Source organism: Papaver somniferum, unplaced genomic scaffold (assembly GCF_003573695.1).
Source record: "Papaver somniferum cultivar HN1 unplaced genomic scaffold, ASM357369v1 unplaced-scaffold_158, whole genome shotgun sequence".
Taxonomy (NCBI): Eukaryota; Viridiplantae; Streptophyta; class Magnoliopsida; order Ranunculales; family Papaveraceae; genus Papaver; species Papaver somniferum.
Window position 1 is genome coordinate 514,260 of NW_020625264.1, and position 13,686 is coordinate 527,945.

Sequence of the window (13,686 nt, forward strand, 5' to 3'; positions counted from 1 at the left end):
GTACAAAAACACAAAGAGAAAGCACAGAGAAACACACCAATTATCGAATTCATTTTTCATTTTCCCGATTCATTCTTATACATTTTTTGGATTTTTTTTATATCAGAATGTTGAAAACAATGTTCTAAATTTATTTATATTTTTTTGGATTTTTTTTCATGTTAAAGGTTGATAATTAAACCGAAAACATGAGTTCGTATTAACATAAAAGAAACACAAATGCTGCCCAATCCGTATGAGCATCACAATTACAATCTCAACCGTCATATTCTTTTCTCAATCCGTATGGCTGGATCCATGGATCTCCGTCCATAATTTTAATTCACCCACCAAACCCTCCCAACCACTCGAACTCTATCTGTTTTGCTCTATCTTCATCTTCTCAGCTCTTCGTCTCCTCCATAGATGACGGCGGCATTACTTGAGAAAATCTAATTCACTCAACCCATCTTTACTCATCATCGCCATCTCCTCTCCCTCTCTTCACTTGATTCACCAAATCTCTTCAAAAACCCTAATTCTTTTACATAATCAAACCATTTACTTTCTATGGTTCTCCCAGGTTAGGTTAGGTCTTGGTGGGGAAGAACACAAACTCAGAGTATACATGAATTGTGCTGCTACCAGTTGTTGGTTCGATGTGGGGTTCTGATTTTAACTTTGATGTCGTGAATTAAATGGGTTTAGATTTAAATCAGAGAAGAAGTGAATCGGAAGGAATTAGTGAGGATTTTGTGGAGTTACTCAGCGGAGAAGTGAATCGGAAGGAATTGGTTTACATATGGGCAAGGTTCCTTTATTCTTTCAATTTTCTTACAATCCTTAGAGTTATGATCGAGATATCCTTTTTAGTACTTAGGGTTTGGTTTTTTATTTCAATTACGCCCTGCAATTCATTTGTTTGTTTTTTCTTATTTTTTCCCAAGATCTGGATTCGATTTGGTTGGATTGTGTGGTTTTCAAACTTTGATTTTGTTAATCTTTGTCTGTATATGTTGGATTTTGGGGATTTTTGATTGAATTTACTGGATTCGATTTGGGGTATTTTGATTTTTCACTCTTTCTTCCTTAATCCTTGTACTTGTTTTTGATGTTTTGATTCAGAATTTGATGGGGGTTTGATGTTATGAATGGCTAAGCAGTTTCTAGGTGCTGATGTTGATGGTCTTGGAGGTAGCATATTACAGTCAAGGGTGAGATGGTGAAGCAGCATATGGAATAACAAGGTGATGGTGGAGGTTGCATCCACAACTACAGATGAGAGATTGCAAGCAGTGTTAATGTCCATAAGGTTAGTCATCCATTTCTTATTAGATTTTGTTATTTTCGATCAATTGAATATATAAAATTTGATTACAATTTTGAAGGTTTCAGGACAATCAAATTGAACTAAAGAACTTCTAAAGGAAGGGTCTGGTAAAAATGATTAATCTCTGAAAGATAAAGTACCGTCAAGAGTGAAGATTATGAAAGAGTGAATTGTGAGTTGATGGATTTGATTTTTATATTGCAGATGAGGAATTGCAAGAATGGTGTTGATATTCATGGGATTCTGAAGCGGTTTGGTTGAGATGGTGGTACTGAGATAGCAAGATAGCAAGATAGGTTCGATTGAAGCAGTTTTATGTGTGATGTTTTTGTGTAGGGTCTGTATCTGGACAGCCTTTATGCTGTTTCTCCTTGCAATATTCAATGCTCATACTATTATCACTATATTTACAAGGATTGTTGGGGAGATTTTCGGCATGTTGATCAATGTTCTTTTCATCCAAGAGGCCATTAAGGTAGAAGACTAATAGTAGTTCCCTTTTGGCAAATAAAACATATTGAGATTTTAATGAACAAAATTTGTTAACTTTTTTTCTTCCAACTTTGAATTACAGGGAATGGTTAGTGAATTTGTAATTCCAAAGGCTTAAAATCCAATTCATGAAAGATATCAGTTTCAGTGGATATGTACGAATGGACTGCTGGGACTAATTTTCACATGGCATTACGTAACAGGTTTGAAAAATATCAAACTGATCTAACAGTGTACTTCTAAGAGTACTTGGAATCTAAATGCAGTTTCAAACTTTATTGCAGGATTTCTCATAAGCCTTATTGCAGACTATGGGGTTCCTTTCATGGTTTTGGTGTAGACAGCGATGTCATTCACTATTCCAAAGGAAGTTCCAACTGGAGTTCCCCAAAGTATTTTTACTCCTCTTCCATGGGAACCGACATCGACATATCATTGGACAGTAATCAAGGTAGTTTTGTAGATACAATCTATTGTAAACTTGATTTTTTTCTTCTTTTTTTAGATATTATTTGACTACACAGTCTAAGGATCTAAATCCAAAGTACGAAATACTAAAATAATTTTATCGAAACTGCAGGATATGGGAGAAGTCCCACCCATGTACTTTTTTGCTGCCATTGTACTAGCTGTGATGGTAGTTTCTCTATATTTTTTTGACCACAATATTGCTTCTCAAATAGCACAGCAGAAGGAATTCAATGGGTCTTCTATTGCAGGGGAAGATTTGTTGTTGATGTTCTGTTCATGGTACTTCTAGTGATGAAGAAATTGATGACATGATGGGTGCTGGTTGTGTATGTTGTAGGCTTTTGGTTTGAGGTTATTGCACTGAATTGTTGAGAGGTTTGCATAGGTGGAATGACTGAATAAGTTGCATCTAGAGACTCACAACAAGAGTAGATGATGGCGCGCTGAGCAGCTGAAGATTGATGGTGATGATTCTGCAGTATCTAGGTCTAAAAGATGGTGTTGCTGGAGTTTCTCGTATAAGATAATTTGTTGGAGTCTCAGTTTGGTGAATGATTACATTTTATATTGTTGACAGTTTCACAAGTAAGAATGGTTATAATAATTTGCAGTCTCGAGATCTAAGACTAGTTTAATGCTGTCACATTTTGATGGTTTACATTTGAATAATGCTAGTATATTTTGAATGCTGTGACCAATTTCGATCACTACACCATTTTTAGGAATTCGCAACGCCGTCTAGCCGTTGATGAAAAGAGGAAATCGGTATGTGGAATTAGTATTTTTTTTTACTTCAATGATCTATTTTAGGTTCATATGTTTAGGATTTTAGATTTAATCTTTTAATTGTGAGGCTTGTTTATTGGTTTGTTTCTGTTTTTGAGTACTGAGTCTTTGATGTTTCTTGGTTTTGTTCCATCAATTGAAACAACATCAGCGGCAAAGGTCTGAAATATGGTGGAAAAATGGCAAGCCAAGCTTCAACTACAGGGGTCAAAATCATCAATAATCAAAACCAACAAGAGGTGTCAAGAATGAGATCTGTTTGTTTCCTTGTAATCTGAGTGAGACATAGAGATCTAGATTGATGCTTAATATTCGAATCGTTCATGGTATGCTTAGATCTGTTGCTTCTCATTCTCACTGAAAAAAATAATACACAATTTTCAGCTAGTGTTTATTTTAATTAATTTTATGTTTACAGGATTTGAGTTATAGGTAGTCAACTAACTTGGGTATCCTTCTACTTTTGCAGCCTAAACTTTGACATGAAAACCAGATCTAGAAAATACGGTATCAGGTCGCAACAATATGAATCTGAATGAGTTCAGAAGAAGCGTGATGTAGCCTTCAAAACTTCAAGTAGCTGTATCGATGGTGTTAAAATTAAAGTATGTTGAAGAGCTTGTAATTTGTTTTTTTAAAGAAATGAGATTGTATTTTTATTTAATTTTTGTAAAATGAGATTGTAATTTTCCTGATTAACAATTGATGTTGTAAATTGAATTTAATGATAATAAATTAAATTAATTTTGCATTTAGTTTGTTTTGTAGTATTTGCTTTGTGTTAATTATGATTTCATTTTTTATTCAGCCGAGTCAAAATTGGTCGGAAGCCTTTAAACGAACCGGAACATTCCGTGTAATGAGCAACTAATTTCAGACAAACTCAAAGGTTATAGAAACTAATTTCAGACAAGTTGAAAGTTTGTACCGACTAAAATCTTGTACATCCAATACCCTCTTATTATTAGTCAGTTAAGTTGCTCTAAATCTTTGTCAACGTAACATATTACTCGATAAAATGGTTGAAATAAATTTAGAGCAATGATACTTCTGGAAGATATTGAGATTGGTGGTCCAACTGTAATGATGAGGTAGTAAGCTATATTTTTGTCCACGTTTGAGGGTTTAATAACTTGTCGATCTTAAAAATAACATGTATTTGTTCTAAATATTGGTTCCTTTTAACTTAGATTGATTGTTCACATGTTTTCAGGCACTTAAATGATCCAGAGGTTTTGCAAAAAAGTTGGCGCAGGCTATGGGTTTTGGAGTTTTAGGAGAAAGTGTTAGTTCAGTTGAAGGTAACCCATCAAATGATTATACTGCCAAATAGGTTGAGGCAATTCTTACCAGTAATTCGTTTTTTGAGCTATTTCATCTTTCCTTGTATATTGTAGCTTGTTTAAAATGAATACTACTCACAGCACCATGTCTGCATCACACCAAATGGAATATTATTTCCTGAAACCATGTCGTAACATTAGAGAAATTCTCAAATGGAATCCTGAAAATTTTAAATTTGTTTCTATTCATAATGTAATTGGGATCTTAGTAGCCAGGAACGGGAACGAGGTCGGGAGCGGGAGCGAGGTCGGGAACGGAATTCGTGAAAATCTCAAAAAATGAAATTCGTGGAACGTATCGGGAACGTAAATTAGGTTCATAGAAAAATTAGATATACCACTAATTTTCCTACACTATCGTTCATTTTCTTTTTTATTTTTGTGTCTTCAAAGAATTTGGAAGCTAGTTTGGTGCATAGAAAATATAGGAAAGATATTGGGCTTGGGCTCCAACTTAGGCCACGGTAAAAACAAGACATTCTTAATTAAAAATAACCCAAGCCAATTCTAGGGTTTTAATTCAAAACAACATTTTTTCTTCTTCTTATTTTTCACGCAGCCGTCTTCTTCTTTCTTGCTTCTTCTGTACTTTTTTTCCCAGTCTTTTTTCTTTGCTCTCTTTCTTCCTGTTCTTCTACTATACTTTCTTTCCCCTTTCCTCTTCCCTTTCTTTTTCTCTGCGCTTTTTCCCCTTTCTTTTTTTTCCCTTGCATTGAAACGTTTCTCAACGAGTGGGAGCGCGTTTCTTCCATGTCAGGAGCGCGTTCCCATCACGAATTTCAGTGGGAAACGCAAAATCGCGATTTCAAATGAGATTCGTGAGGTGGTTGGACGTTCCTGGCTACTAAGATTGGGATACTAAAACGAAAAGACAGTTTTATCCAGTTCTTTGCAATGTGTGGAATCGTACTTTTGAGCATGAGACCTTTAGGTCAGAAATACCGTCTCTAGGAAGATAACTATATTCACATGAAAAGCTCTCTGAGAAAATGAAGAATATTTTTGAGTGAATTAGGGGTTATGATAAAATTTTGGGGATAATTTTCCTGGAGTATCGACTTTTAGTGGCTGCAATTTTGTAGCTTACTGAAGGCTATGAAGGTGGACGGAAAAAGGAGTCCGGTCAGTTCTGTAACTTGTAAATCACATGTCATATAATGCACCTTTTAAATCCTTGTTCTAGTTGAAGATGTCAAGATTCCCTGAGCCATTAGTAACATATTCTTTAGTTGAAGTACCCATTCATTGATTTGGGAAGAAATCATCATCAATTACAAGAAATTCTCATTCAATCATGGTGGTATAGCTTTTCTTATACAGTTCACGGATTGTGAAAGGCTTAATAACTACTCCGTCGCAAGGTGAGTCCAAATTTGTGCACCTCATAAAAACCGAGGTGCACAATACGGCTTCCCTGATTTGTTTAATTTTTTTCTTTTTTGAAACCACCTACTTTTTTCCGTTTTATTTTCACATTTTTCTTATTTTCGTTTTCCCTGAAATTATGTTAAAATCAGAAAAGAATATACTCTCTTCGTCAAAAAGAAAAATACACACCTTCCGACGGAGAATACACTCTCTTTTGCCTTATTTATTGGTACTTTGTTACTCCTCGTACTAAAATCTAACATCAATGGAATTAGTCATAAAAATCCAAGGTGACCAAAACTTGTGGTATAAAAATCCCATTCAAATGTTAGGATCCATTAAAACTCCATTCTAAACAAAATTAATACAAAAACCTCAAGTTGTTAAACATTGATACAAAAACCCCAAATTTCAAAATTGGTTTCATCAAATTCTATGATGTTTCATCAAATTTTATGATGAAACCAAAATTGGTTTCGTCAAATTCTGTGAGGTTTTTGTGTTACTTTTATTTTTTCGGAGTTTTTGTGTCATTTTTATTTTGACGGGTTTTTTATAGATGGATAGTGACCCATTTGGAGTTATAACTCACAGACCGAATTCTAAATAATATGATTCATATCTAACAGTATCCGATCTCAGCACTCATTTTCTCTCGTCTTTCTTTGACTTTTTACTATGTTGGTTTCATGTCTGTTCAAGTTCCTTTGATTTTTTTCTTGAGAAAAAATTGATGCCCTCAAACTCCTTTCCTGAGTTTTCGAGAGGCACAGAAAGTCATTGCTCTGGAGATTCGTTCAATTTCAATGTTGTGTTCTAATTTACAAATTTAAAAAATAAAAAACAAAAAGAAGCAAAGTGGTAAAAGGAGGTGGTTTTTAAGATTCTAATGACAAATGAGGAAAGGCGTTACGTGCGCCTCGGTTTTTAAGCTTACTTAGCCGTTCAATTATATGTAATTTTATTAGATAACGACCACTGCCGCTCCATATCATCGAGGTGATGATTAAATAAGCACATGGGAGAAGATTTTTGTTTGAAAATAAAATAAGGTCAAAAATGTCATTTCAACCCATGATATCTTTTATGTCGAAATGTTGATTGGTCAAGGTTGAGATATTGAATAACTAACTTTCCTGGATGGAAATTTGAACCACCGAGGCATATTAGCGAAAACCGACGATGTGGGGCGTATTCTCAAAATGATCGTGAGTTTTGAGGCATATCTCCAGGTTTCCCTGTATGGAATTGAGCCCTATCTGCAACTGATCAAGTATGTGTACGTTGGGAGCTGAGATAAAATTCCTTAATAACATCATAATTAGTGGTTTTGCATAGACCGTGTGAGCAGACCTCGCCAAAACCGCAATTTAAATTTGTGTCACAGTTTTTTTAGATGTGGTCCCGGGGAAAACAGCAGGCTGCAGGGATTTGATTTTGTGAGAGCTTTTGAAATGGTTTTCTTGAGGAGATTTTTTCACAAGGTGTGTTTAGACTTTTTGCATAATAATCGGGTCCTTCACTTTTAATGACTTGACCAAGTAGCCTGTGAACCACTGCCCGTACCATGTAGCTTGGTAGCTGTGACTTGACAATGCAATAATTGAGAAGAGAAATTCAGTAAAAAAAAAAAAACTCTCTTCGTTTGGAACAGTGAAAATTTATGTCACCCTGATATAAACAAATTATTTGGAGATATAACATTTTAATTATTCATGACCCAAATGGAAGAATGTACATAGAATGTGATTCACTTGCAGTGATATTAGGCGATGACCGACCTAAGGATTGCTTAAGAGATATTTCTCAAATTTGGTGCACAGTGAATGAATGAATTTAAAGCAAGGAGAGGACTACTTGACTTCACAGTGCTCTTTCCTTTGATAATTGAGACCAGTACTATTACGTGTGGTGGTTGAAAGAAGTCACAGGGTACGACTAAAAGTATAGACAAATAACCTGCGTACTGCATTGTGTGAATGCATTCGGATTTTTTTATGCCTGTGTGTTGAATTATTATTCATGAATAGGTTTGTAAGTCAAGACCTGACAGAGGAAATTACCATAAAGTTGTTATTGGTATACAGGTGGTGGTGGTGCTGGTGTGGTTGGAGAAATTCAAACCCTAGTAGTGTTTTCTATCAGTGATATCAAAAATCAAAGATCAAGTTGTATGGTTATTATGTACGAGTCGACGCACTGCTATTCCTTGAATAATAATAATAATAATAATAATACAACTCCACGAGGAGGCCGCCTTCTTTGAAATTAAACGCACTGAATAAGATTTCACATATATGCTTTCCTTCTAAACAGTAAATATTTGTTTCAAAACAGTAAATATTCGCCAGTGGAAGGCTGGCTGGCTAGTATGAAATCCATTCTGATAAGTGGATGGGATTTTTGAGAGCATTTACCCGGCATTGCAGGTGTAGAATAAAGATGAGGCAGTAAATCAGATTGATAAGGCGAACTCTTCGAATACATACATTATTGCATCTCATGGTCCCCTGGCTGTTGATAATGTTTTCAATCTTCTACAAATAGATGGATGGATACCACGGACTCTAATAACACATTCCTAGCCACAAACACTTTTCCTCAGCTTATCTCTTTGCTATTACATGTTAACCTTGTTCCTTAGAAAGAATAACAAAAAAAAAAAACTCAATCTCTTAATTAATCTGTTTACTATCCTTTTATAATGGCTTTCGAGCGTATTCTTATTAATGGTGCATCTGAAATATTGAAAAACTTGATTACTGCAGTTGGCAATGAGAGTAGTCTGGCTTGGGGTGTGGAGGATGAGCTGGGAAGGCTTAAACAAACATTGGAGGTTATTGCCGCCGTAACATCCGCCGCAGAGAGCAAGCAGATTAATGATGCTGCGATTTCACTTTGGTTAAAAAGGCTCAAGCAAGTTTCTTACGATGCTGATGATGTTCTGGACGAAATTTCTTATGAAGCTATGCATCGATCTCATAATAAGGACAGTAAGGTAAAAGTATTTTTCTCATCCTCCAATCAAGTTGCCTTTCGTTTAAAAATGGCTCATAAAATCAAAGGCATAAATACACAGTTTAAGCAAATTGCAACTGATATGGGCAGATTTCAGTTTCAAATTACTAATATTACTAGCAGCGGTCGATACGAGCAACATAATAAGCGGATAACTACATCATTCTTTGGAGATATTTCAAAATTTGTAGGAAGAGATGCAGATAAATCAAAAATAGTAAATCTTTTAACAAACATGAGCATGTCTTCATCATCATCTTTACCATCAACTTCTTCTTCTGTAAATTCTAATACACATGAAAATGTCTCCGTCATATCCATAGTGGGTATGGGGGGACTTGGAAAGACCAGCCTAGCACAATCCATCTACAATGATAAATCAGTAGAAAAATACTTCGACAAAAAAATGTGGGTGTGCATCTCAGATGACTTCGATGTGTTTAAAATCTTAAAAAACATTATGGAGTCGGCAACTGGTTCTAGATGTCAAGATTTTTCAAACTTTGATGTCTTTGTAAAAAAGGTTATCGAAGAATTACAAGGAACAAAATATTTGTTAGTTCTAGATGACTTATGGAATGAAGATCCCATAGAATGGAATAAACTTAAGAGTGTCCTAGATTGCTGCGGTTCTGTTGGCAGCAAAATTATAATCACTACACGCAGCCAAACAGTTGCATCTGTGGTGCAAGGTTTAATTCCTCCTTACAATCTAAATGTATTATCTGAAGCAGAGTGTTGGTCTATCATCCAGAACAGAGCTTTTTCTGCTGGCGGGGCATCCGAGACTCCAACGATGAAAATTATAGGAGAGCAAATAGCAAAAAAAATGAGGAGGTTTGCCGCTTGCTGCAAACTTCTTTGGTTGTCTTATGCACTCACAGAGTGAGGAGAGGCAGTGGTTGTCATTCAGAGACAACGAAGGCTTAGAAACACTAGGAAATCAGAGTGGTGGAATCATACCGATATTGAAATTGAGTTACGATACTTTACCATCCCATTTGAAACAATGTTTCTCGTACTGCTGTTTATTTCCCAAAGATTGGGAATATAATAGAGAAACATTGGTTCGATTGTGGATGGCCGAAGGATTCATTCATCCGCCATCTAATGAAGGAAATCAAAACTCATTAGAAGATATTGGTAATGATTACTTCCTTAGTTTGTTGTCCCGGTCTTTCTTTCAAGATGTGACAAGTCTTTATTACTTGGGTGACATTTTTTCGTTCAAAATGCATGATCTTGTACATGATCTTGCAATGAGCGTCGTTGGAAGTCATGAAGTCATGAGTCTGAAGAAAAGTGAAATGAAAAATGATGTGTCTCAAATTCGTCGGCTACGTTTAATCATGGAAGGGAAACCACAAGAAGAAGAATCTGATGTGTTAAAAAATGCAACAAGATTGCGGACAATTCTTTACCAAGAAGAAGGTTTTGTTTTTCCGAGTCCACTGAGTAACAATCGTCTTCGTGTAGTACATCGGCTAAAAGGAGACTATAATAGAAGCCTGAAAACTTTATCTTCCACTTTCAAGTTCAAACATATGAGGTACCTTGATCTCAGTTATTCTAATCTTGAAGATATTCATGCCGTGTCCATTCATCAACTCTACAATCTGCAAACTCTCAGCCTTTATGGATCCAAAAATGTTCAAAATATCCTCAATGGAATTGGCTCTTTGATTAATTTGCGACATCTAGATCTCTATCATTCAGACGCCACAATTTTACCCATAAATATTGGGAATCTCCAGAGTCTATTGTCCCTTGATATTTCATGGACAAAAATCTCAGAATTACCCGATTCAATATCTCTCCTCCATAATTTAACCGAGTTCAAATTTAAACGTTGCTGTTATTTAAATGCACTACCTCGTAACTTTGGAGCTCTGACACAACTAAGATCACTTAATTTGAGTTTTATAACAGAATTGCCGGAGTCTTTGACTAGCAACATCTGTAAATTAGAGTGTGTGAACTTGCAGGCTTGTAAGCTTCCAGAAGACATTAAGAATTGGGTGGAATTGAAATTTCTGTGGTACCGTGGAAGGAGGGATAATGTAATAATGCCTAGAGGTATTGAAAATCTAACTCGCCTGGAACTATTAAAACCTTTTATCGTCAATGAAGAAGAAGACGTCTCCAATATCCAAAAATTAGCACATCTAAATTCCCTTCGGTGGTTATTGATTGTAAACCTAGGGAATGTGAGAGGTGGTAAAATAGAGGCAGAGAAGGCAAAATTGAAAGGCAAGCAAAACATTATATATTTGGAATTACAATGGGATTGTTTGGAAGAAGAAGAAAAAGGAGTGGCTGTCAATAATTCTGTCTTGGTGTTGGAAGGTCTCCAACCTCACCATAATTTGGAGGAATTATGGATTCATGGTTTCCCCGGTTTAAAGCTTCCGGAGTGGGTGGGATCATCTTCTTGTCTTCCTAATTTAGTGAAATTAAAGTTAGTATACTGCAAGAGTTGTACGGAATTAGTAGGACTGGGTCAACTCCCGTGTCTTCAGATTCTCAAGATATATAGAATGAATTCAGTCAACTGTTTAGGTGAGGAGTTTTATTATCATCCACAAGAAAAAGAAGAAGAAAGCAAAGGTTATGCTAGAACATTATTCCCTTCCTTGACTGAGTTGCGCATCAGGGACTTGGAAAATTTAGAAGAATGGTCTGCACCTCCGCCACCTGATAATTCATTCCCTTTCCTTGAGAGAGTAGAGATCGAATATTGCGGTAAGTTGACATCTATACCGGATTTACGATCACAAATTTCTTCTCTAAGCATACTGGGTTGCGAGAAGCTGGAAAGGGAGTAGCATATGGAAGTTTATTTTGAAGTTCCTCCCATGTGTTGAATACCACACAAGTATCAACCAACACCAATAAATGATAGGTGCACCTTCTCACTCACTCTTTTTATTTTCAATTCTAATTTTTATTTTTAATGTTTTCCGAAAAATCTGATAATGTTGTGATTTTTACAGGGTTCAATTTGAGCTACTTGTGAAGAAGGTAAAGAAAGATATGTACTGGTCTAGTTTACCATGTCACTGCAAGCATCAGGATCGACAAGGATGCTGGTACCTCATTTCAGTGCAATTGGATCAATCTGGTTCATCTCCTTCTCCTTGAAGAGTAGACCAATGAGAGTCTAAATTTCAGTTTTTTAGTATTTGGTTTGACAATTAATGGTATATTTTGTTGCCTCAGAAATAGTTGGGATGACAGTAAGTCCCCGTAGTCGTGATGCAATATAAAGGCATTAATGAAGAAGTCCAGTGCATTCGGATTCTTTGCTCTCTCTCTCTCTCTCTTTGAATTGTGTAATTTTGTGCCTGTTTTGGTTTGTTTCCTTCAAGATACTAAGGGGAAGCAATCAATCATTCTGAGAATAGCTTGGACCGATTCCATCATAGTATTTGCTCTTAGGGATGGCGCATGACATGCACTCTGGTCTCATATCTGCTTCTGAACCGGTAGTAATTATTTTCCAGCAAGTCTTTTTCATCAACGTCCAAAATTATAAACAAGGGACATCTCGGGTTTCGAAAAGAAAAATAAACACACCGCACCAACAAAGAACAGAAAACCAAACAAGCAAATCAAAGTCTAACACAAAAGTTTCTAGAAAGAAAGATGGCGTTTTTAGTGGCCAGAGTTGGTACTTGGTACTAACTATAACTACGACATTGCATTCATTAGAACGTCCCACTGAGTATACTAGAAGGGTATGTCATACGAACACCGCGTTGCTATTAGACTCATCTTCACTCTCCTCATAGGCGGCACAGCCACAGTTGGCACGGACCCAACTTCAATGCTCTCCGTCTCCATTTCATATGATGCCTGAAATGTGTTGGATGCAATAATCAAAAACAAAGAAAAATCAAATAAGCAAAAGTTATTGATACTTAGCTCCTTTATAATGGAAGTGATTGCTTTGACGAAACGAACAAGCTCCTCGTATCTCCGCAACAGCAACAAGGCAAAACTTTGGAAAATAGAGTGAGTCACGTGTTCAACACGTTGTCCTTAAGACATTAGCGCCCGGCTACACTCAAGAGTGATGCTATAGCCCTCACAGGACGGATATCTCCAGGATAAAACACCCTAATACACCTACTACTAGCATATGTAGTAGATGCTCAACTTGAGCTTGGCAACTCCGAAAAAACCGTTAAGGAAAATCGTGAATGCTTAAAAACCGCTATAAAATATTTTCCCTTAGGGGTCCCTCTAAAATATAGAGCAACCCCTTTCCCATATATTTTACAAAAGTAGTGAATTTCTTTATATAATTGACAAATACAACTTAAGAAGAAAAACTCCCCGATGTGGGACTAAAAGCTTTATATAGTTTCTTAAAACTACTAAAAATTGGAAACTCCACGATGTGGGACTAAAAAGTTTCATTCACAAAATAAAACAATAAATTATAATTTTTTATTAAAACTTTAAAAAATTATTTTTTTATTAATCATTTTCCAACAATCCCCCACATGAATGAAAACTCAATAAAACATGAAAACACAGATAGATCTTGGTAAATAAACATCCCAACCTCACGATCCAAACAGACTGATCGTGCAAGTGTTGAAATCATACTAGTCATTTCTACGTCCTCTCCCTCACACAAAAGTGTGTTGACCCCAGGGTCATACTATGGATTGCATAAATCATAATAGTATTGAGAGCTTTCATCTTTAATTCTCACATGGTGAGACTATAGGTATCTTTCACCAAAGTGAAAAAGCATGAACTAGTGAACCCTTAGTGACCTTTAGGTCCTAAGTTCCAGTAATACCAAAACCATCAAAATGAAAATCACATAAAAAACGCAGGAAATACCATTTTAGGCAGAGGTGTCCATGAGGTCTTGAACCTTTGCTT

At 35.9% G+C, this 13,686-nt stretch overlaps 1 protein-coding gene across 2 annotated transcripts; it reads left to right on the forward strand.

Moving 5' to 3' along the window:
• The first annotated feature begins 8,359 nt into the window (after positions 1–8,359).
• On the forward strand, positions 8,360–12,088 carry LOC113337174 (disease resistance protein RGA2-like). Of its 2 annotated transcripts, XM_026582870.1 has the most exons (3): positions 8,360–8,767; positions 9,522–11,689; positions 11,781–12,088. In XM_026582870.1, the coding sequence occupies exon 2, from the start codon at positions 9,660–9,662 to the stop codon at positions 11,610–11,612; it is 1,953 nt and encodes a 650-aa protein (XP_026438655.1). In that variant the 5' UTR covers positions 8,360–8,767; positions 9,522–9,659; the 3' UTR covers positions 11,613–11,689; positions 11,781–12,088. The 2 variants fall into 2 exon arrangements, with proteins under 2 accessions (XP_026438655.1, XP_026438656.1); XM_026582871.1 differs by having other exon boundaries at positions 8,360–11,689.
• The last annotated feature ends 1,598 nt before the right edge of the window (positions 12,089–13,686 follow it).